The 25,714-nt window shown below is 34.0% G+C and overlaps 3 protein-coding genes across 4 annotated transcripts; 2 read left to right on the top strand and 1 right to left on the bottom strand.

The window, feature by feature from the left end:
- Positions 1-68: 68 nt before the first annotated feature.
- On the top strand, positions 69-4,032 carry LOC133675350 (uncharacterized). Its single transcript, XM_062096704.1, has 6 exons — positions 69-507; positions 895-1,008; positions 2,076-2,156; positions 2,877-3,049; positions 3,205-3,301; positions 3,683-4,032. The coding sequence occupies exons 1-6, from the start codon at positions 226-228 to the stop codon at positions 3,791-3,793; spliced, it is 858 nt and encodes a 285-aa protein (XP_061952688.1). The 5' UTR covers positions 69-225; the 3' UTR covers positions 3,794-4,032.
- A 4,518-nt stretch (positions 4,033-8,550) lies between these two features.
- On the top strand, positions 8,551-12,328 carry LOC133675547 (uncharacterized). The gene is made up of 8 exons (XM_062096960.1): positions 8,551-9,729; positions 10,068-10,101; positions 10,211-10,438; positions 10,988-11,077; positions 11,272-11,337; positions 11,423-11,514; positions 11,601-11,648; positions 11,874-12,328. Exons 1-8 carry the CDS (start codon positions 9,362-9,364, stop codon positions 11,989-11,991), a joined length of 1,044 nt encoding a protein of 347 aa, XP_061952944.1. The 5' UTR covers positions 8,551-9,361; the 3' UTR covers positions 11,992-12,328.
- Positions 12,329-16,123: 3,795 nt separating this feature from the next.
- On the bottom strand, positions 16,124-22,018 carry LOC133675864 (uncharacterized). 2 transcript variants are annotated; one of them, XM_062097386.1, is made up of 5 exons: positions 20,133-22,017; positions 18,392-19,369; positions 17,679-17,904; positions 16,836-16,978; positions 16,124-16,622 (listed from the first exon to the last, which is right to left on the bottom strand). In XM_062097386.1, exons 1-5 carry the CDS (start codon positions 21,708-21,710, stop codon positions 16,350-16,352), a joined length of 3,198 nt encoding a protein of 1,065 aa, XP_061953370.1. In that variant the 5' UTR covers positions 21,711-22,017; the 3' UTR covers positions 16,124-16,349. The 2 variants fall into 2 exon arrangements, with proteins under 2 accessions (XP_061953370.1, XP_061953371.1); XM_062097387.1 differs by having other exon boundaries at positions 16,481-16,622; positions 16,871-16,978; positions 20,133-22,018.
- Between the last annotated feature and the right edge of the window lie 3,696 nt (positions 22,019-25,714).

The raw sequence follows: 25,714 nt of genomic DNA on the forward strand, positions 1-25,714 counted from the left end.
AAAACGTGTAAATTTCTCACCCATAATCAGCAACACAAAAATCTGATACACATAAATTAAAAAAGAAAAAAATGAAGGGAAAATCCCACAATAGCCACCATTTTCGCAAATCACCCTTCTCCTCTAACTCTCTAAACTACCATAACCCCGGCCGATTTAGTCACTTCACAATTAAAATTCTCGATTTAGTCACCAGCTGTCACCATAAAATTATTTCTGGAAAAAATGCAGTCACTCAATCTGAAATTGTTAACGGATTTTAGTACGGGTACGAGGAGGTTTGTTCCGGGTCGGAGCTTCGGTACGGAGTGGAGACAGTGTTTGAATTTGAGGAATTACAGCCGAAATTGTCGGATTGTAGCATGTTCTGTTGAGAGAGATGGAGGGGGTGAAGGAACAAGTTCAAGTTCGAGTTCGAGTTCGGACCAAAGTCCGAGTTCCTTTTTGTCTCGCAGTCAAACTTATGCTATGCTCAAACAACAAATGGAGGTTGCTGCACAATCTGAGGTAACATTATTATTATTATTAATTGTGTTTATTTCTTTGGAACAATTTGAATTTAATTAAAGCCAATTTCTTTCTTTTTTTTTAAAAAAAAAAGTATTCTGATTTGGCATTACTTTTTTTAATTGGGTAAATTACCTGCTTAATCACTGTTTGGTTTCTAGGAAAATGTAGGGAATATATATTGTGGGTTCAAATTTCTTCTTTGGGAAAAATGTAAGCTTTTTCTTTCATTTTGGTTTGGGTTGTGTTGAGTATAAGCAAAATGAATGTGGCATCAATGGTCAGGAAGCATGATTTTTATTTATTTATTTTTATTTTCGGCAATAAAATGGGTTTTGGGATAGTAATATCTTTGAAAATATATGAGTCTGTTTATTCTGATATTAGGACTATGAAGAAGCTGCAAGACTTCGTGATTCATTGAGATCATTTGAGGAAGTGGAACCAGTTTTGCGGCTTCGTAGGTTGCTTAAGGAGGCAGTTGCTGATGAGCGGTTTGAGGTAGCTGTTTGTGGTGTCTCATTTTCCAATTTGAATGTGAAATTTTATTATATGTAGTGGTTTTATCCGTGCTGCTAAGCAGTTGGAGAAATTTCTATTCATTTTAGATGGAAACATACAATATTTGTATTTTGGTTTGGTCAAAATGGTCATCTTGTTTTTTCTTTTTTCTTTTTTTGAGCCTCCATGATTCTTCAATTCTGCATCTTTTTCTAATGTTTCAGCTTGTCAGTTGTTGCCTATTTTACTGTCAGGTGTCTCATGTCGCGATGGAAAAAAAGGGTTAACTTTACAGATGCTGTTGTCGAAAATAATCATTTATCAGTATCAATGATTGGATTGGAATAAACTACTCTGTTTTATTCGCTAGGATTTATAGGTTTTTGGTTTTGTTGCCCAATCATGAAGAGTTCAGAAGAGAGAATAGAGTCCTAAAACTATGAGTGTTCTTAAACATGGGTCAAACAAAAGTTATAAATCTAAGATCCTAAAATAGTTGGCCTTTCGTGCATGGACAACTTGTATTGAACTAAGCTTTTATCTATCATGTCTTGTGTAGAAGTTCTTGCACCAACCACCTTTCTGCAAGCTTTGGCAGTTTAGTTTCTTAGAATTTTGTGAGTTTAACTTAAGATATCCAATCTTTTCACTCTGGCATTTGCCTTTATCTGGTGACTGCATTTGTTTATTTCTTAAATAATCTATCAGCACAAATATGAGCATAAAACTCCAATAGTGAATTCGATATTTTAGTAAAGGGCATGGACGTTGTATAACTTTCTGGAAGCCTAGATATCGAATGTAGTTTTTAATGATATACATCATTCTATAAATTATTATAGTACAAGTAACAGTCTTCCTACATCTTACTGTCTTGGAATGAGGCCTATATAACTCAATGGACTTGAATGAGGTTGCACTTTACAGTTATGGTGTCGGTTTTTTTGATATAATGACTATTTTGCCTAAGTTATGCCATAAAACATGATTTCATATTATTCCTATGCCATTCTGTTCACCGTGGATGTTTCTGATAAACTTTTATCCATCTGGTAAATTTTTGGCAGGATGCAACTAGGTATCGCGATGAGCTAAAGGAAATTGCACCGCTTTCTCTCTTGAAATGTTCAAGTGATGCAACTACCTTGGTATGCTAACTATCTGGTCAGCGTGGCAGTTCTTACTGTCTTATAAATCTTTTGTTTTCATAGAAACTGATATCATCTTGTTCATGTAACTCCTGTTACCATCAGGCATATCAACTGATTTAAACTTATAAATCCATGTTTTTATCCTATCCATTCTTCCTTGACTCTGTTATGCTACAATTTGACCTGTGTATAAATATATCTGGCCTTTGCAAAACTTATTTTCAGCATAATTAAATTAGAGACCCATATGATGTCCTTGAATAACCAGTTTTGATCTCCTTGTATATGATCTTTTCCATATGGGAAACATGTTCAAAATTGGAGAATAAAGGGGGTGATTATGGACGGGGCTGTTGCAATATGTGTGAGTCGGCAATAGATAACACAAAGGTGCATTACTATGCATGATCATTTCGATGATAACACAAATATGATTGAAGTTGGGAGAATAAATGGGTTGAGTATGGATGGGGCTGTTGAAATATGTGTGAGTTGGCAATAAGTAATCCGAAGTTACTCTAGTATGCATGCTCTTTTCCATGTGTCAAAGTAAATACCCACAATCTGGTCTAGGTTTGAGTTTTTAGGTATCATCCTGTTGCTTTACTCTGCATAGATAACATGAAGTTGCTTTAAAAGGAAGAAGCCAAATAAAATGCATATTAGAAATGGTTTAAATTGATTTGAGTAATCATAACCAAATCTCATGTATTTCAGGGGATAAGGGTTCAAGTTAGGAGCGTGTACATTGAGGGCCGAAGTCAGCCTTCAAAGGGGCAGTACTTCTTTGCATATAGAATAAGAATCACTAATAACTCAGATCGCCCTGTTCAACTTCTCAGAAGACACTGGATTATCACAGATGCCAATGGAAAAACTGAAAATTTTTGGTGAGTTAAATTATCTTATTCTGGTCAGGAGTCTTCTAAAATGCTTCAGTTTATATGACTTGGTTTTTCTTTTTCTTTTTTGGTTCCATCAGCATGGGCTGCAGTTTGCGTTTCATTGACTTCTAATGAATTTCAAATCATTTGTCATGCTGCAGGGGAGTTGGAGTTATAGGTGAACAGCCGGTTATACTTCCCAGGACAGGATTTGAATACTCATCTGCATGCCCACTTTGCACTCCCAATGGTAGAATGGTAAGTCGTGGCGATGTTCTTTCTCTTCCTGAAGAGTGATTGTTGGCTTTTGCCTTTTCTTCCCTTAATTTGGAGCAGATGAGGACAAGATTTGTGCTTATATGTCAACGTCAAGTCATCAATAGGTCCTGTGAATATTGAAGTGAGAGCATGATATGTGGCCAGTGTTCCTATGGCCTCAAAGCTTGTTTTTATCATGTATTGAATCCTGTCTTAATCATGCCCGTACTTAGGGATACGTAGTCTGGTTTACATTTCACCACCCAACAAATTCCAGCAGTGTATTAATGGGAAACGCCTTGTGCAAATGATTTTGAAAATTATGAATATTTCCCATTCATAGGCACGCTCAAAAAATCTATTTCTTTCATACAATTGCAGGAAGGTGACTTTGAGATGAAACACATTGACAAAGCTGGCTCACCCACGTTCAATGTTGCTATTGCGCCGTTCTCTCTCTCAATACTAGGAGAGGGAAGTGATGCTTTTTGAAATGGGAAATGTGGACTCACTTCAGAGAGGGTGGGGGGCCTCTGCATCCATTCACGTTTGTCAATTGAAGGTTTGAAAAACTGTAAAACAGTGTATTTTATCTGGCAAGTGTGAAAATCATCTCCTCTTTGGTGGGATTTTATGCTGTTATCAATTGGTAGACTAGATGGATGTAAATTGTCAAAGTTGTATGTAACGAACTTATCGAAGAAATATTATAGTAGAAATGATTTTGTTAAGATCGAGGTGAGAATCCGAGGAGTGAAGAATAATTTACTCTTCACAATTTCATGAACCCATTAACACTTTGTGTCCACAATTCCAGTTGCAGATTCATACATGCTCGCACGCATTTCTTTTCTACCGGACATATATAGCGGCAAATGCATGATATATATATATATATATATATATATATATATATATATATATGTTTTGCATGTACTGATATACTAACCTTTTAAAATACCGAATACCACAGCTTGTGGACTACTTGATCACTGTCTATGCCATTTATACATGCCACATTTCTGCTTGTTGCAATATTGCCTAAAAGCAGCTCGAGAGCAAAATCAGGAATTCCTCATCACCAGAACATGGAAGGTATACTCTCTGCCTCTCTGTCTCAACTAGTATAAATTTAGTAGTAATGTTTCAATAATTAGTTTCTTAAGATTTTGATGTCAACGTTTGAGCTGTTTGAAAACCTTTATCTTGCCAATATTTCCCCAGGAATCTTCTCATACCTCCTGATATGATCAAAACCACTGATCCCAAGCTATATAGCATAAGTAACCATACTCACTTCCATATAATTGCAATAGAAACATGACGTAAGTTAGGAGAAAAGGCTATGAAACTAAATAAAGAACCAACATATATTGGTTCTGTATATGGTATAATTTTGTCGTACGTGTTTGTCAGATTTATCTCCCTCTGATTTTTCTTGGAAACCAAATGATGGATTAATTCTGAAATATGCTACGCATGAACATAATTTTTTAGATTAAACAAAAAAGAAAACCCTCAATTTGGTCGACCTGTGCGCGTATTGATAAAATGCTGATATGAACAACTGCTGGCTGTAGCTCAACTATGAGAAATTCATCTCCTAATTTGCAAATAGATGAACAGGGATTACCTCTGTTTTCGTTTTCTTTATTTTCAATATCAAGCAATAAATTCCTAATCGGCAGACCATGCAAAGAAACTCTTAGCTTCTTCATCTGTTTTTTCATAAAATATAGACAGACTTCCATATCAAAATCCATTAATGAAATTTATTATTATTATTATTATTATTATTATTATTATTATTATTATTATTATTATTTTGGTTTCTACCCTCTTCTTATTTGGTGTCATGACTCATGAGCAACCTTAACTACCTCCAAGTACAAAACTTAAATTTATGGGATCCATCCTTTCATACAAAGTTCAGTGTCAATCTCTCGTACTCTTGTTTCTTGCTGGCTGTGCTTGCAATTTGTAACCAACTCGGAACCTTCCCTCCACTTGTTACACCACTAAAATTTACCAATAAATTGTGTTTAGGATCATATATAGTATGAATTAGATTTTTTTTTGGTCATGCTACAATGCACGTAAAGTCAAATTTTATCTAACAAAAAAAAAGAAGAAGCTCAAACAATAATAACTCGGGTTAACTTTACTAACACGTGAGATATAAAATCAGATACCCTGTAAAATGAAAAACAGAATAAATAACAAAACTCAAAGTTCAACAATACTCAAAGTCCAACAATCTAATCTCAAATGATAAAATTAAAAAAAAACATGTAAGAAAAAAACTCGACTCAACTCGGGTTCACACTACTAACCCACCACCTGCGACATGAGATTAGGATAAAAAATGACCTTGAAAAAATGATAAAAGTTAAATAATAAGAAAACATTAAAAAAACACTCGAGTCACCATTGGTTAATCTGACTAACCTGCAACCCAGAATAATCCCATAAAAAGGAAAACATAAAAAAATCAGAAATCTCAAGACCCAATAGTCTAACGTTAAAGGATGAAATTGAAAAAAAAATTAAAAACATTGAAAAAAAATATAAAACAACTTAGATTAACTTGACTAACCTGTGAACCGAGATAACCTTAAGAGAAGAAAAGAGAAGAAAATTAGAAAGCTCAAGGCCCAATAGTCTAAAGTCAAATAATGAAATAAAAAAAAAAGACTGAAGTTAATCGAGCTAATATTTAAAACATGTGACTTGGGTTATGAAACCAAGATGACCTCGTAGAAGGCAAAAAAAATAATCTCAAATAAAATTCTCAACCATTAAAAAAAAAGAAAAAAAAAATAACAATCACAATAATAAGGATTAAATCTAGTATAAAAACAAATGAAAGAAAATAATGATGAACTAAATTGAAAAATAAAATAGAAAAGAAAAGAATAAAAAAAGGAGAAATTAAAAGAATGAGGACCACAATTGGATAAAAATATTAATGAAATAAAAAATTGAAGGAAAAAATTGAAAGAAAAACCAAATTAAAAAATGATTAAAAAAGAGTAATTAAAAGAATGAGAACTAAATTTGAACAAAAAAATAAATGAAATAAAATGTTGAGGGATAAAACTGAAAAAAAAATCAAGAAAATGATAAAAAAAACAACAATTAAAAGAATAAGTACGATATTTGATATAAGAACTAAACAAAATCAAATAAGAAGGGATGAAATTGAAAAAAAATCCAAAACATATAAAGATCAATCAAAAAAAGAAGGACCATAATTGAAAGACAAAATAAATAGGAGAACAATCCTGGCTTTGGGATGACCCGAAGTGTATTTTAAGGAGAGAAAGAAGAAAACAGGAGGGTCTCGTAGCTATCAAACCAATAAAGAAAAAATAGTTAATACCCTATCTAAATCCACAATATTTTTCCTCATGGCTTGCTTCTCCTACAATTTTTTAAAATCATAAATAAATAAATAAATAAATAAAAGACATTAATACATATATAAAAAGATAGTACCTCACGTTGCTAGCTAGGTGGACATGTAAAGGAAGGATTGGCTGCTTCCCTTCAATCACCAAAACCCTAATGTTTTTTTCAATAATTAATACGTCGACATTATTGTAAAGTTAAATTGTAGCGTGTGGCTAATGTATTGTTCTTGCTTGGCAACCAAGTTTGTCCGAATCTTAAATGTCTTAATATCCTCTACTGTCTTCAAGCTTTCTTCCAAGAACGTGGGCCCCTCCTCCTTCCCCCTTCCACCTCCTCGTTATTACAACATTATACATCACAGGAAACCTAGGAAAAAAGAAAAGCCTCAGGCATGAGTTATGAATGGCGCACAAAATTAAAATTAAAAAATAAATAAATAAATAAATAAAAACCGTGGAATATTTCCCTCCCGACTCATTTCTTTTTCGTTCTTGCTTTTGGTCCCGTTTCATTTCATTCCTTTTTCCTTTTTTATTCCTCTCTCATGACTACTTAAATAGTAAAAGTTTAGGGAATTGTTTATACAGCACCGTAGTTGTTTTTAAAGTATTTTTTACTTGAAAATAAATTAAAATAATATATTTATTTAATTTTTTAAAATTATTTTTAACTTTAAAACGATTTAAAAATAATTTTAAATAAAAAAATATAATTATTTAAAAAACACGGTTTTAAAATAATTATAAAGAGGAGGGGGCGAAAAAGCCGGTGATGTTGGGAGAGGGCATCTGAAAGTTAAAAAGACAATGTCGGTCACCACCTGCGGGTAATGCAAATCAAATCACCCCTTTTATCACCCAAAAACAATCCCGTGCTTCACGTTTTATTCTCAGCATTTGCAACCTCATTTACAAGCCAATCAAGATTCTTCCTAACAAGTTCATCTGCTTCCTTGACCACCACTCCACCCCTCAGTATGAAAGTCAGCATCTTGTGCAGGAAGCTGTGACCATTTTCCGGTCACACAGCCCAGCAAAATCCAGGTCAAGGTGGGGCCAGGGGTCCCCACTCAAAGACCACCCGTCAAACACCGATCTCTTGCTTTAACTGATGGCTAAAAGATAACATCATGATTTCTATTTGTATTATATTATATGATTAGTAAGGCCCAATGTGCCCGTAATCACCCTAACAAATGTTCCCAAAACGAAGGGTTTTCTTTGTTTAGGCTGTTAATCTTCAAGTTAATTATAGCTCAGATGGGTGCTTACAAAGTCATTAGTCAACATTCAGAACTCAGAGAGACAACAGCTCCAGTCTCCAGATCTGAAGCTGCACTCTCCAATGTCCTTTCCAAATACAGGGTCGCTTTATTCCCTTGTTGGCAATTGGCATCCCACGCACAATAACCATTCTTGTACTCGAAAAGCTCATGCAGTTCAACACAGTATCCAAATAATTTAGTGTCTTGCCCCTGTCTCTCTTTAAAAAATGGTTGTAATTAAGCAATATCAAGAAAATCTTGAAAAGACCCAAAAAAAGGCTGGAAATCCAAGAAAAAGGTGACAAAAACCTGAATGTTTTTAACAATTTTATATTTGCATGCATGTAAAGAGGATGATGCTACTGTGCAAAGTGTCTGGTCTATTTTCAAGATTTTTCTTTTCTTTTCTTTTCTTGAAATAATAATAATTGAAAAAGAGAGAAGCTTATGCTCAAAGCAGGCCATCCTTTCATCCTCTCTCTCTCTCTCTCCATATATATATATATATACAGACACATTTATCTCCTCTCTTTTTCTTCTTTTTTCTTTTTTATATTTAGCTCCTTTATTTAGTTTTCTTTCCAAAGTTAAGAAGCAAAGAATCTTCTTGCAGGCTCTTACACACCATCACATTGTCCTTGCTTTCCCCTGTAAGCATCAACCTTTCCTTCCCTTAGAATTTAGCCGCTTCTTTCGTGTATTTATATTTTTAATACAATAAGTATGCATTTTATCTTTCTTTAAAGTTTGGAATCTCTGGTTTGTTTAAGGCTTTAATGAGGTCAAAATCAAAATGGGATTTAAGATTTTTTTGAACTTCCCCATTGGGCCAAATCTTCTCTGGTTGTTGTGATGTTGATATATACAACCGACTATAACAACTAGGAACTCTTCTCATTCTTCTCTGAAGTGTAGTCTATTTATGGCATCCACAAGCTCTGCTTGGCTTTCAAGTTTTGATGTGAACTCAAGAGTGTTTGCGTGTTATGAAAGTGGATTTGCGCGTTTCAGCTAGCTCCTCCACCGACTTACTCTTCTCGCTTTATATTCATAGAATTGTAGTTCCAATTCGTGTGTTACCGGCAATAGCTCAAAGCTTTAATTTCACAGAACTGCTCTGTTATTCACATTAATTCAGTCATTCTTTTTCTTTACCCTTTGAATTGATTCTCATAACAATTTTCTCTCTCCCCCTTTCCTCTCAGGAAATCATATCAATAAGCTTTCTTTTTAATCAAATTTCCATTCTTCAGCATTCCAATCATTCTTTGGTTGATCACTTGATTCTCTATCTCGTTTCATTCTACCTACAAGAGTCCAAAATCAGCTTCATTCCATTCTATATACAGTTATTGAACATTCAGACAAGTACAAGCGACAGCATGAGTTTTGTAACAGGATCACCCAAGGATACCTGGCAACCAGTCATGACTGCCAATACAACCATTGCCAGTTATTGGCTAAACTGGAGGTTTTTACTCTGTGCTATTTGGGTCTTAATCTTGATGACGATAGCATCAATTCTTATATGGAAAAATGAACATCGGTGCGAAGTGGAACGTGATAGTGGAGGGAACAGGCAAGAAGCAGAAGCGCCTTTTTATGATGATGAAACTTGGAGGCCATGCCTGAAAGGAATCCACCCTGCCTGGTTGCTAGTTTTCAGACTTTTTGCTTTCTTTTCTCTCTCAGTGCTCCTCATCATTTCTGTATTTGTGGATGGAGGCAGTATATTTTACTTCTATACTCAGTAAGCTTTACTTTTTTCTTGAGCTCATCTCTTTCTTTAGATGAATTTCTTACTTTGATGTTAGTGTTTAGTTCTTTTTTTGGCATTTCAATTAGGATTTTCTTGTTTATATTATTACCTTTCCATTCTATATGTGAGAGGGAAAAAAAAGGAAAGTTTTTTCTTTCTTCAATGAACTGACTTTTGTAGCACAATGGACATTAGAAACATCAAGGACCAAGAAATATTTGAGTCACCTTCATGATCAAGATATCCATATTAGTTGATCATTTGAATAATTGATTTCAACAAATTATCTTCAATGTTATTGATTGGTGATGTTTCTTGGTCCTGAACAGGTGGACTTTTACTTCAGTCACAATTTATTTTGGGGTAAGTTCTAGGTCATCGATATACCTCCTCTCAAGTTTTTTTAAAGTGCCTAATTGTCTCGTTTTTTCCTATGTCTGTTATTTGCTTAACGATGATCTCATTTCTGTAGCTTGGTTCCTTACTCTCCATACGAGGTTGCTATCAATATCACAAAAGAGCTGGTGATAAGAGGGTTGATAATGTAGAGGCAGATCCAGAGCAAGGAACTTGTGTATCTCCATCAGTTGGACAGAGTTCTAACACTTCCATGGCAATGAAAAGCTCAAACTCCCACGAAAGACTTGATGTTCGCCAACCTGCAGGGAAATTGGCTTTCATCTTTCAAATCATTTTTCAGGTAACTTGTCTGAAAATCAAATTTGGCCAAATTTATTGTGCTTTTATATCTTATTCAAATGAGGAAGTTTGAAGGCAACTAGCTTATTTTCATTCGGAACCTCTAAAGAGCACCTTTCATTGTCCAGGATTAGAACATAGAGTGTCTGCTTGCGTTGGCGCAGTAACTTCTAGGTTTAAATATGCATGTACTTTAGTTTATTGTGGCATGAAAGTTCAATTTTCAATCCCATAATGATAACGAGTAGTTCCCTGTGAGGACGGGGCCTCAACTTTTCATTTGTTAATGATAAATTAAGAGTTCCACACCAAGGCATACGAGCTGAAAAGCAGGGTCATTACTCATTTACCAAGGGACTACTCTTTCTTAACATTCATATTTGATTTTGGAAAGTTCAGTTAGGACCCAGATGAGGAAAGACAGTGCATCAAGGAGATACAAAACTGTGCTTTTCTGCATTTTCCCTTTTAATTCGTATATATCATTGATTATATGGATTCATTTATTTGCATATGGTAAGTTGTTGACAATTATTTTTCGTGATTTCAGATGAATGCTGGGGCTGTTATGCTCACAGACTCTGTCTTTTGGTTCATCCTTGTCCCGTTTCTTGCAATCAAAGATTACCACCTAAATGCTGTAAGCTATCATCACTGCTCCAATTTGTGTTAATTTTGGAAGTAAAACCATATACTACTCTTAGATATGAAGGTCACGCACACTCTCATATCGGCATCTCAGTAGAAAAAGATGAACAGCAATCCAATATTTAGTTACTAATTTTCTTGTTTTCTTGGTTTTCTAAACAATACATTGTTCTTTTTTATTGACAGTTGATCATCGGCATACACTCGCTCAATGCTGTTTTCCTACTTGGTGATACTGCTTTAAATTCGTTGGTAAGCTGTCCTGGCTTGAACCACAAATCATTTCCAGCTCTTTCAATGAAATTATTCACAAAGTCTAGCTTGTTATTTCTTTCAGAGGTTTCCTTGGTTCCGGATCGCATATTGCTTCGCGTGGACAATAGTATATGTCCTATTCCAGTGGATTGTCCATGCCGCTTTCAGACTTTGGTAAAATCATTTCCTGTTCTCTTTCTATGATGAAATCAAATTTATCATTGTTTTCTAACAGTAGAATTCTGTTATTGTCTAAACAGGTGGCCATATCCATTCCTTGACTTGTCATCTCCGTATGCTCCTTTATGGTATTGACCCTTGAGCATTGAACCCTTTAATTCTGCTACAAGTTATGTTCAAACTGAAAAAATTTAGCACAGAACGATAACAACACACCGCTTAAACCTGTGATATAACTTTGCAATCGGCTTTCTGTCAATAATCATGTCTATTAAGCATTTATATCCAGTGTCTACACTCTAAAGAAGTAAATACTAATGCATTTCTCTTCTCTGAAATTGAAATATTTGCAGGTACTTCTCGGTAGCAGTAATGCACATCCCCTGCTATTGTGTTTTCGCTTTTATTGTAAAGCTGAAACGCACAGTGTTTTCAAGATGGTTCCCAGACTCCTATCAAAGTCTGAGGTAGCTGGACTCGGAAACTTGGAGAGCCAACACAGTTTCTAAGAAAATGTGAATTTCAGTGTAGAAAGTTGTGGTAGCAGAATAGAAATGAACAGAAGACCGCCGGTAGACATCCTTGCCTTGACTAATCAGTCAGTTAGTAAGTTTTGGAAGATTAAAAAAAATGGTCAAACAAGACAGCGATATTCTTAATTTGTATAGCCATTGTTAGAGGAATGGTAGTTGTAACTACATAGTGATACTGGGAGAAATTAGACGAGAAATTCTTTCTCTCATCTATTCTTTCAATTCTATTATTTTTTCAATGATTTCCTTAATTTAATTTAATTTAATTTAACCTATTCTATCTCCTTGTTAGATTTTAATATTTTACCAACTTGGAAAAGTTCTAACCAGGGTTTACAGTAGCCACAATTATAGCAATGTAAGGGTGGGATAGGGGAAGGAAATTAGAGAGTGTTTGATATTGTGATAGTGGTTGTGATTTAAAATGTTTTTTGTTTAAAAATACATTGAAATAATATTTTTTTTATTTTTTAAATATTATTTTTAACATTAGCACATGATCTAAAAATATAAAATAATAATAATTTTAATTGAAAAAAATTAATTTTTAATGAAATGCGGTTTGAATTGTGTTCCTAAACAAGACCTTAGTAAACTGATCCACCACCAACAATATAACTTCTTTCCCTTTTGATTTGGGTAATTCCTACACAAAGTCCATGCTTAATATCAACAAAAAAATCCTTGAATTGAGAGAGGTTGTAATAGACCAGGAGTTAGAACATATGCACCCTTATTCTTTGACAAGTATGGCATTCCTTCACTTACTACCTTGCATGTTTTTATTATTTGATTAAACTGCCATAAAGCTTAGGATCATTACATAACATCAATTTTCCCTTTTTATTTAGGTGCCCATTCACTCATATGTAATTAGAGTGTGAGTTAGGAATTTTTTTTAGAATGGATATAATTTCTTATAAAATTTTGTCATTGTTCTAGGATGTTTTGATCTCTTCAAACATATTAGTTGAGATAATAAACATTGTTAGGAAAATATCTTATCACTAGAACACCTAGATAGGGCATTAACATCACGTTTTCTTTTTGTCTTTTGTATTCAATACCATAATCAAAGCCCAAAAGTCTAGCTAGCTATATATTTTCTAGGAGGTATTTGAGGCAATATTATTTATCCTAATTTTAAAAATCTTCCCTAAAGATAATGCTTCTATTCGGCCATAACATACAAGATTGTTGTCATTTCTCTTTTATAAGTTGACAAGACTTGTTATCTTGCCCCAAAGATTTACTAATGTGTGTTATAGGATGCCCTTCCTACATTAGAACTGCATCAATACCAACTCATAAAACATCTATTTCAATCATAAAGAATTTGGTCAAATCATGTAAAGCTAAATTGGAGGTTCAGTTATGGTTTTTTTTAGGCATCTGAAATCCAGCTGATTCTTCATTCCAAATAAATGCATCTTTCTTCGATGGTTGAGTTAGAGCTTTACTAATTGACTCATAACCTTTGACAAATCATTTGTAGTAGCCTATTAAGCCTAGAAACCAACTTAATTGCTTGACACTATTGGGTTCAAGTCAATCAATAACAACCTGATTCTTTTTAGAATTAGTGGATACTTCTTCCTGAGATATTACATGACTCAAGTATTCCACTTGGTGACTGCCAAACACATATTTACTATCCTTAGCAACTAGTTGATGTAGCTTTAACAACTCAAACATTATTTGCAAGCTTCCTAAGTGTTTTGTCATTGAATGACTATAGATTAAAATCTCGTCGAAGAACACTAGTATAAATTTCCTTAAATTATTTCTAAATATTTCATTCATCAAACTTTAGAAGGTGGTAGAGGCGTTAGTTAACCCAAATGACATTATCAATAATTCATAGTATCCATTATGAGTTTGAAAAGAAGTTTTAAACACATCCTAAGGTGTCATCCTAATCTGGTGGTAACTAAACCTGAAACCCACATTTGAAAACACAATTTCACCCGTCAATTCCTCTAGCAATTCATCTACCAAGGGTATTGAACACTTATCTTTAATTGTAAGTTTATTGATAACTCTATAATCTACATAAAGTCTCCAATAACCATCCTTCTTCTTAACCATTACAACTGGAGAAGCAAAAGGGATATTGCTCTATTGAATGGTACCTGACTCTATCATTTCTTCCATTATTGTTTTCTAAAATGTCTTTTTACACCCTCAAAGCATTTATAGGGTTTGAGGTTAACTCATCGAGCCTTCTTTTTTAAAGAAATAGTGTGGTCATGGGTTCTGATAGGGTTTGAGTTACTTCTAGAAACTCCTTTTAAAGCCAAATTTCCTTCCACATTACTTGATAATGAAGTTAACATAGACCATATAAAGTTATCATTGTCCTTCATTATCCCAGGCTGCAGAAGTTTATATCTACCAATTATGAGGAACATGGTAAATTCAATGGTTTGTAACTTGGTAAATTCAATACCTCTCAACGGTACATCTTAACCTTGCCATTTCAAAGACATCCATTGTTTTTTATAATTAGACACAATATTGTCTAAGGTAGCCAACCACCGAATGCCCAATACCAAGTTATAATTATTTAAATCCATAATGAACACATCAGCTATGAAATTAATAACCTCTTACATCCTCCATTTAAAGTCTTAACATATGGTTATACAAGTCATAGTTCTACCATTGGTTGTTTCCACTATTAGAACTTTAATTAAAGCTATATTGCATTGAAGTTTGGTTGCTGATTCTATGTTGATAAAATTATGGGTACTGCTAGAATCTATCAATATGAATAGAGTGTTCATTAGCCTTATCAGTCACTCTCAATGTATGGAAATCTAGTGTACCCTTTAATGCATTGAAATATATACGAGGATAGATTGATCCATACTCAATTTTATTTCCTTCACCACCTATTTCTTTATTATCCTCTTCATCTTTCATAATGCATAATGAATGCAACATTTTGTTCTTGCATTTATGACTTAGTACAAACCTCTCATTATATTAGAAAAATATTCATTTAGCTCTTTTTTCCTCGAGTTCTCAAGTTCTTTATGATTTGGTAGGTTGTAGGGTTGAATTGTACATTGATATATAAAGTAGGCTATTTTAAGGTGGTTTTGAGTTATTGGTGTTTAAAGAAAATGTATTTCTAGGATATGTTTATAGTGCATGGGTTTTGACTTGAGCAATTTAAGTAATGTCATGGGTAGAGTATTAGTGGTGTTGTTGATGTTTGGTCTTCTGTGGGCAAAGTATTATCTTGTAGAAAAGCAAGGTTGTAAGCCTGCTTTACAGTGTTGGGTTCAAACATCTTGACCGGATTCTTTATTTCTACCTCCAAACCTCTTATGAAATACATCATAGCTTGTCTTTTACTGATTTTTATCTTGTTCCACAGTATATTGAAATCTTAAATGTATGTTTTTATGCAATCAATTTGCCTAAAATCCTCTAATGGATCATTTTGTCCTTAAAAATTAGCACACAAAACTTCAACATACTCATTCCAACTTACCTTTAGACCTCTCAAACTTCTTGTATTGTTTTGATGCTAGTATAGAGCAATATCATCCAAATATAAAGCCAACTTGAGTTTCTCTTAATCATCTATCTTTTCCGTATCAAAATATTATCTTTTCCGTATCAAAATATTATCGCATTTATATAACCTTGTGCACATCTTCACCATAAAGTAGGGAAAATCACGTTTAGGTCTATGAGTCCTGTGATGTAGCTACCCTTCTTCACAAGTTTCGCATGTTTTAGCAGCATAATCATCCTTAGCTGTGAATTTATCTCTGTCAGCACTAGTCTCACCAGCTGTTTGTTGCAATGCCTATAGGATTGATGTTTGCTGGTAGGAAAAACCAGCAATGAGATCCTTCAACTCACCTAGTTTGATTTCATGACTAGACTTAGAATTTTCCAGTTTTTTATTACAAGAGTCTAGCATTTTTAACATCTGCTCACTTTTCCTCGTTTGTTCCCTATTATTTATAGTTTCTCTCGTTACTGGTTTGTAGAGATAGAGGGTGATGGTGCTGCTGCATTAAAGCAAGGTCCAACGAAAAAAAGGAAAAAAGTAAACAGAAATCATTATTTCGATTCCATAAGTGGGTTAATAATCAATCATATGAATCGTGTTATATTTACAAAGAATGAATCAACAAGAAACAAAATCCTCATCCAACCTCAAAAATTTTGATACAACAACATAGGCCACTTCCGCTAGTTCAGCCAACACCTCGAGGTGCCAGGCCGCTTTACAATAAAGACAATATACACAAGGTACACTACAATCACATGTGATTAAAGAAAATTGCTTGGCAAAGAACCCATTAAAATAAAAGCATCATTATCCTTGTGATCCTTTACTTTTTCCGGATTTGCCTTCGAAAATAATTCAGAGAACAATCCTAGACCCATAGCAGAGCCCGATCTCCTTCCCAGAATGAGACCACTGGTTGACTCCATGACCTCGTCTGTCCTGAAGTGTGCCCCACAAAAGCAATTTGTAAGCTTGCTGAAGCAGGGCTTGTGGAATACTGATTCGCAAGAAGCACACCTTTCAATTTCGCCTTCCTGTTTAAGTTGTTTTCAACTGTCAGAACGTATGTATGATAACTTTTCAGTTATCAGCTACAAGGACCATATAGGAGACTACTTTCTGGTGCTTGAGCTGAAGGGCTATTCACTAGATTATGATATAAATCACTACCTGGAAATCTTAAATTGTTTTCCATAAAACATTCATCATGCTAACGCTAAACAAAGCTATTCTATGCTAATGCCTACCTGAAAAGGAAAAATAAGTGAGGATGGATCATTACAAGCTTGACGGGCACTGCAGGGGACTCCCACATCACAGCATATGAGGCATTGCTCTGTTATATGCTCCAGGATTTTCCTTGAAACAGTTTCCACCATCACTGGTAGTGCTGCAATAGAAATAGAGACGAGTTTAAGAATAAAAAACAGGGTTGCACAATTACACAGAGCTCAGATATCTATATCTATGTACAGATCCTTAAGGCATGTCACTTACACTGACAAAACGAAAATGTAGGGTTCGATAAAGAAGTATAAAAGTGATAAAAGGAGATTAAGTCTTTAAAAAAATTATATTAAGCAAATTGCAGTCGTTGGCCTAGCAACAGACTCGAAGCCATATGAGCATAATCAATGGCACATGATTACTATTTTATTTCACATGAGAAACAATAGTTGAGGCCTATTTGACTGAAAAATTTACAAAAGTGAGATTCCTGTATGGTTAAGAGTCAGTTAATGCACCAGAGAAACACAAGCAAAAACTGCCCCATAATGTTACAGAAATTGATGATATCAAACAGTGGAATAAAAAAATAAAACTTCACACCCAGAGAGAAAGGAACATTCAATGGAAGGGCATGCCAAAAGTTAGGAAAAGAAAAAACAAAATTAGACCAGCCAATTACAAAGAAATGTTCAAATCCGGCCTAGCTGCTTGCAAAGAAATCAACATAGATATATAGTAGTATTGGAGACTTCTGCACTTGTAAACAAGGGCGGAGACATAAATGGATTCAACAAAGCATAGCTTCGATGAAATATCTTCTCACCAAAATACTAAAATAGAAGTTATGACTAGATGTTAACCTGCAAAAGCCCCTTTTGAGAGATCTATGAGGTCTCTAAGGGCAAAAAAATCATTGCCTTCAAGAAGATATCTTCGAGAACCGAGTCCTTCATTGATGGTCCTGCAGAATGGACATCGAACATATGAAAGCATAGTTCCAATTTTTTTCCTGACGTCCATGATATGGTGCAAGGCTGGGACCTTGGAGAATAGGAAAGGATTGACCGCACTTACACAAAGCATGGGCTGCAAAAGAAAATTCATTAAGGGCATCTTGCAACTTAGACAAGAACTGTGCATTGAATAGAAAGCTTAATATGAAATCTAAAACACTTTTTAAGTTGTAAACCATCAATAAACATGAGTGTTTATTATCTAAATGAAGAATTTAAACAAGAACCACAAATTAGATTGAATCTCCCAGTATATAGGCATGTAACAGATACCCTGGAATGGAGTGCACATCTATACTCATTTTTACAAGCATCTTAAATCTTACCAAATACAACCAGGGAAACGCTAGACAGTTGGAACTTCTATCATCAGTTACTATCGACTTTTTGCCCATTGCATTTATGTAAGCAAGTACAGGATGTGCTTGGCAAACATACTTTCATGGATTTGGGTCAACCATTTCTCTATCCCTTGAATTTAACAATTTCATCCAATCTAGAAGCACCTAGTTATGCAGAGATTGTGCAAATGACAACAGAAGGACAACTTTTCAAATTACCTGTTCATGGATGGAATCCAGGTATGACTTGGCCAACTGAGAAACTGGGTATTGAATAAAATCCCAATAATGTAGAACTCTTGCTGGCAAAACTGCAGTCTCATTTGTATGGCATGAAGAACAAAATAACTGACCAGTGTACTCGCAAAGTCGAGGCTTTCCCCACCCAAGTGTCTGTACAAAGTCCCGCATTAATGTCATCCCATCATCAAAATGGTTGTGGCATCCGGCACAAGTATAATGTTGTGCTTCTAGCATCTGTTTAGTAGATTTGAATGGCCGAATTTCAACAATAAGTGATATTGTCTTCCCTAAAGTGGAAATATTTCCTGTATCTTCCCCTCTGTTAGAAAATACAGACTGAGGAACTAGTGTTCTTGCCGCTGGGGAACTAGGAAATGAATCTCGAGGAAACAAGAACCAAACCAGTGCACTTGGGGGACTGGAAAAGAACCCGGAATGGATAGTTGAATGTAAACACTCCTGAATAAGAACACTTCTCTCAGAAACAACATCTGGAGATGCATTCCCGAATATTTTTCTAGATTCCTTTTCCACAGAGGACCATGGAGAAGGAAGAGTCCAGCCCTGGTCAGCAAATAATGATTTCAGCCTACGATAGAGTGTATAGAAATCACGATACCTGCGTTCAACCTCCCACTGGTTTTTGCCACTCCATACCCTTATTATATATGCAGTATATTCCTTCACTCCAACCAACCTTTCGCTAAGTGAGACATCTCCCTTCTTCTGCTTTGCACCTACTACTTCAACCCTATCAATTCTCTGTGGCTGTGTAATTAGCATATAAGCCTCATCAGTACCAGAAGTAGAAGCAGTTGACATTAATAGCTGTGACTGAAACATGTGATTACCCCGAGGAAACCTGGCCCCTGGAGACTCAACAGAATCAAGTAAAATTTCTTCCATTTCATTAACAATCTCATCGTAAAATTCAATGAGCTCAAAATTCTCTGCCTGCCAAGAAAATTCAGGAAACAGATAGGAATATAAGCATCTTAACAAGCAACTTGAGAGCCACGATGGAGAGAAATGTGCAACAGTAAAAAAGAGGCCGTTAACCAGTGGAAAACATAGATATTGAAAAATATACTCTTGCAACAGATGGTTTCTGTGTTGCTTAAAACTCTTCCAGACACATACTAACATGATGAAAACTACAAAGATTCTAAATTGCCAACATGATGCTATTTACTCAAAATGTAAAAGAAACACCAATTATAAATTGCAACTTGATGCTTTATGAGATCATGGGCCATTCTAGAGCTCACAGGTTTGGCAGGGAGTTTGATTTTCCAATGGAGCTCAGTACACATACTCACATGCAAACACTGATAGAAAGTTTGACAACATCAGCAGTAAAGCATATATAGATACTTAAAACATAGCCGTATTCCTAAATACACACAAGCCAGATTCTGGAACTGAGTTTTGATAGAAGAACGAACATGTAAAACATGTTACTTGATACATTGCCATGCAGATAATGAAAGTCAATTTGTCAAAAGCATCTGTGCTTCCCATTTCCATCCTTGAAAGATTATTTTCTGTGTGCTATATATGATTATCAAGCATCCACAACAAAACATCTAATAAACATCTACAAATCGATTTTATAGTTTATAAACTTAGGAGAGTTGTTGAAGAAACATCAGTAAACCAGCAATAAGGATGCGAACCCGTGAAGAAAATAATCACTAAGTAACCTTTGGAGACAAACCTTAACCACCGCAGGATGGTCTTTGTAAGGAATCACAGAACCAGGAGCATTTTCTGATGCTTTCTTCATGTTATTTTCAAGCATTGACTGAGTTGAATTTAGTTTTTGGTCCACAATGAATTCTGCACTTGCATTTTCTGAATATTCAGCTGTGCGGGAACAAAGATGATTGGTTGTATCAGAAAAGGGGTCTGCCTCTACTTTTAAATTCCCAGCCTCTTCATTTTCCAAAGTTACGTTGTCATCAGTGCAAACAACTTCCCCGGATTTCACAGATGGATTTAGATCATCCACATGATGATCTGTAAAATCCATTCCTAACCCTATGGGAGATTTTTCTAGCAGAGGTTCCTGCTCCACCTCAAAGACACTACTGACAGGACAATTTTTATAAAGCTCTGTTGTATCATTAGCACCTTGGACTTGATTGCAGTTAAAAGAAATATTTTTAACATCTTCTTCCTGTGGTTCACAATAGCCTGGAAAACCAACTGGCACGATCGAGGTACCTTTATCATCTTTGGCTAATTCATGACCACCTTGCACCTGACAACTGGCTACAGGAATGTCTCTCACGTCTTCCACTTGGTCCACGACAGAATTCTGTGCACCAAAAGGGACCTTAGTAACAGAATTGAGCTTCTCTCCTGAACCATCAGCTGCACTTTCTCTGATGCCAGCATGTTCCTCCATCAAACCTTTCCCTATTTCTGTTTCACCAACAACTGGTGCCACAGTCAAAGCCACAGAAGTAGAACTAAAAAAGTTTCCATCAGTCTCTTGACCCTGCTCCGGCTGCTGAAATTTATCCAAGGTAAAAGAAGCTCCAATGCCTCCCCTTGTTTCTAGCTCAAAATCATCCCAATCCTCCGACCCAAAAGCCACAGATGAACTCATAATCAACGGGTTCGCATCACCAACTTTCCCTTCCAAACCAAGCAACACATTCTTCCGAAAATTCAAATTCTTCCTATTCTCATCATCCGAACCACACCCATACATCGAATCATCATCTTCCGAATAGCCATATCTAGACGAACCCCCATCTTCCCCTCTCTCCACTTCCCCTCCATCAAACCCCAAACCCATCTCCACATCCAACCCACTTGAACAACCATCATTCTCTCCATTCTCAATTCCCAAACGAACACTCTCCCGCTTACTGTCCATTTCACTACCACGAATTTCCAACCCATCAATCCCATTTTCTTCAAAACTGCTATCTAAACAATCAATACCCGAATTTGAAAGCTTTTGATCCTCTAAGTTCCTATTATCATCAAACCCAAAATGGAAACTTTTCGGCCCCAGGCTAAAATTATCCAAACTTTTTAAGGACCCAACATCAGACTTTATACAATCATTAAAAGAAGGACCAAACGAACCACTACAAATACTAGGTGTGCCCATAACTGAGGTGGCGCTACAGTACCGCTCAAACTCCGATTCTCCACATGAGGAATGCTGTGATGCTGATGCAGGCGATGCATCACCACCGTCCGGTTTGATAGAACCGAACGGATCAGAAGAGGTGGGCCTCGGGATGGTGTCGTGGGTCCCTTGTCCATTATGAATCATCTGATTATTGTTGTTGTTGTTGTTGGTATAACCGTAAGGGTTTTGAGCCTTGATATTGAAGAGTTGAGAAAGAGAAATGGAAGGAACGTGTGGGATTGGAATTGGTATAAAAAGTGAGAGAGCGATCGTAGCTGACCTGATAAAAGAGCGACAAAGCAGAGAGAGAGAGGAGGGAGTGAATGAATGAATGGAGGGTGGAGTCTCTGAGAGATTTGAGAGCAGAGGGACTTTCGGCTTTGTACAGAGAGAGACAGGGAGAGGGAGAGGGAGAGGGAGACTTTGCAAGTGTTTATTTTAATTTTGATTAGATGAGGTGGATCGGATTTTATTACCTTATTTTGATTTGACGGGTGGATTGAATGAGGTGGATTGGATTTTATTACTTTAATTTAGTTTGAGGATATATATGGGTGTGTAAATGATTATTTTTTAAAATATTTTTTATTTAAAAATATATTAAAATAATATTTTTTTTATTTTTAAAATAATGTTTAATATTATAGGTGTGTGTTGTTATTTTTTGAAGTGTTTTTTTTAATATATTAAAATAATATATTTTTTTATTTTAAAAACATTATTTTTGATATCAATATATCAAAATGATCTAAAATTCATAATAACCTTGCATAAAGTAAATTAAAATAAATTATAAAACTTAATTTTCATTTAATCTATTATTGAAGAATAAAATTTTAAAAAAATCAAAAAGATAAAGTAAAAAAACAATTCAAGTTAACCCCAATTAACTTGTCAAATTTAAACCCGAATCATGATACTAGGATAACCCTATAAAAAACAAATTAAAATAAATTATGAATCTCAATAAACCCATAATAGAATGATAAAATTAAAAAAAAATCAATATAAAAAAGATCATTATAAAATGACTCGAGTCTATCTAGGTTAAGCCGCAAAACCCATAACTTAGATCATGAGATCGGGATAACCACTTGGAAATAAAACTAAAACAAATCATAAAACTTAATTCTTAATCAATCTAATGTTGAAAACTAAAAAGAAAAAAATATCAATTAAAAAAGAAAAAAAATAAGTCAACCAGATTAATCTACCAAACTCATGACAAGAATCATGAGACCGAGTTAACCACATCAAAAATAAATGATAACAAATCATGAAATTCAATCTTTATTAAACAAAATGTTATTGGATACAATTAGGGTAAAAAGCATATATTAAAAAATACAAAGGTAAAATAGAAAAGAAAAAAAACATCACTATAATGAATAATGTTTGTGTGAGGTGGTGCATAGTAAAAGCACCGCCCTTTTAGTTGTTGTTAATTAGCCCATTGACCAGTGCTATGCCATTAGTTTGAGAAAAAAAACTAAGTGCAAAAAATAATTTGTTTAGGCATTGGTGACATGTCTTCTAAAAAATAAATTTTAATCATAAATTGAACGTGATTTTTATCTAAATGGAAAAACATTTGATCCAAGTTAACTTGGATTAACATGCGAAATTCACAGGGATAATCTTGAAAAAAAATATATTAAAAAGTTCAATTCCGAATTAACTCAATATTAAATGATTAAATCGATAAAAATACCATTTAATTAAAAAAAACATATGAATGAACTTAAGTCAATAAAGTAAATTCGTGACGCAAGTAATGCATGTTATCAGATTCAATAAATTTTTTATTTCTTAAATTATTTTTCATTTAATTATATGACAGTAAAATACATGATAATTGTTTTATATAAAATATCTTTTAAAAAGTAAAAAAAAAAACATGATAAACACTTGGGGTCAAGATAGAAAAAATAAATTATTGGTAACAAATGGTGAAATTGCATTCTTTTATATTTGAGTTAAATACAAAAATAAATAATCGATAACAACGGGTAAAATTATATTTCAAAAAAAATTAAGGAGAAAAAAAGCATTAAACCAAAAAAACAAAAAAATAAATATTAGTTTGGATGTTACTGATTAACCCACTAAACATGTGACTCCACTCATGGATTTAATTGTATTCAATGATTTTTTTATCAATTTTTTCTTGGGGTCAAGATAAAAAAAATAAATTATTGGTAACAAATGGTGAAATTGCATTCTTTTATATTTGAGTTAAATACAAAAATAAATAATCGATAACAACGGGTAAAATTATATTTCAAAAAAAGTTAAGGGAAAAAAAAGCATTAAACCAAAAAAACAAAAAAATAAATATCAGTTTGGATGTTACTGATTAACCCACTAAACATGTGACTCCACTCATGGATTTAATTGTATTCAATGATTTTTTTTTTATCAATTTTTTAACTATAAAATTGCAGCATAAATAAAGGAATAAAAGAAGCCCATGAGTGTGGGTTTAGTGGTCTAATGTGCCTAGGCATTGAAAAAAATCATGCATTCAAGCTCAGCTTGCATGCTTAGACTTATCTTTAAATTTTTTTTAATTTTTTAGAATGCGGTTGTCTGTCTGTTTTTTGTTTTAAAAAAAATAGTAGAGGACAAATCATCTTTTTTCTGTAGAATCCAATGACCAATGGTGACTGGAAAAACAAGGCCTCGATTTTTTGTCCAAAAATCTATTTTCAACCTACTTTTTACCCTAAATACATTTATAAACCTATTTATAGCCTCAATAAAACCCAAAAAGAATCAAAAAACCAAAATCAACATGCACCAGAAAAACATTCATGCAAAAAAATCCACTTTATCGGGCAAGGAGATGGAAAAAAACACCTAGGTGAAACTCGCCTCGTGAAACGAAACTCATTGACACTGATCTGTATCATTTTTGTTGTCGAAACTGTCGTTAATGATAACTCTCTTTATCTACAATAGAATCCAACGATCCTCACTTTTCCCTTTTATAAAATAGGACTGAAAAATAGGGAAATGGACTTTGGTACCAAAACTAATTTTTTGACAACTAAAAGGACCGATTACTAATAAAACAAAAAAGATAGGGGACCAAAATAAACTTTTCGTATGAAATTTAAAGTCATCATCTATTTTACGCTCCCTTTTTACTTTGATCCTCTATCTTTCAACCCAATTCTCTCTTAAAAAATACCATGCAATTGAGTGTTAATTTAGACTAAAAAAACTTAATTGTGCAAAACAAAAAGTTAAAGGATCAAATTAAAGATTTAGACAAAATGCACTATTCTAATCTACGATAATTTGCGAGAGTGAATTATGCATTTCCAATAGTAAAAATACAACACAACTTAGTTTTTTTTTAATGTTCACATTTTATTGATTAAAAGTGAAATTACAAAAGAAAATGTCTTGAAAACACTATGGACCACCAAAGGAAACATTGTTTCTTCTCTTTCTTTTTTTCATTGCGAAAGCATTATATGTTTTGGTCACTGATTTTTTTTCCAAATCTTATCCTTACACATTGTGTTATATGGGATTTGAAGCTAATAATTTGTTTTAATTAACTTGTTATGGGGTTTTTAAGGTCTAAAAAATATTGACACTAAATTGATGTTATATTTGGTATAATAGAATTCAATTTTATTTTTAAAAATAATTGAAATTTCAAGGACCAAATATGACACTAAAATAAAAGGCAACTTCCTTTCTATTTTCTTTTTTACTGTTCATGTGGCATGCCTTGTAATTTTGGTCTCAAGAATTTTGTGTGTTTTTTTAATTTTTCATCCTTTTATTTTTTTGAAATTTCAGTTCAAATCCAAAACTTTATTTTGTTCATTTTGTAGTCTTTTTAGTTTGAGAGAAGAGATAGAAATCATTGGAAAATGGAAAAAGAGAGGGAAAATCATTGGTTTGCCACTTTTCGACAACAAAATACATGATTTTAGTATCAATAGGTTCCATTTGACAAGAAAAATATCATTTAGATTTTTTGACCTTTCATCTTGCCATAATAAATAGATTGAGTTTTAAAATTTTGTTAGATTTGGGTTAAGTATTTTTTTTATGGATTAAAGGGCTATTTAAGGTTTCAAATGAGTTTTTTGAGTTTTTAGAATGTTTTTTTATGTGTTTTCAAGTGA

The sequence above is a fragment of the Populus nigra genome, chromosome 16 (genome assembly GCF_951802175.1).
Source record: "Populus nigra chromosome 16, ddPopNigr1.1, whole genome shotgun sequence".
NCBI lineage: Eukaryota > Viridiplantae > Streptophyta > Magnoliopsida > Malpighiales > Salicaceae > Populus > Populus nigra.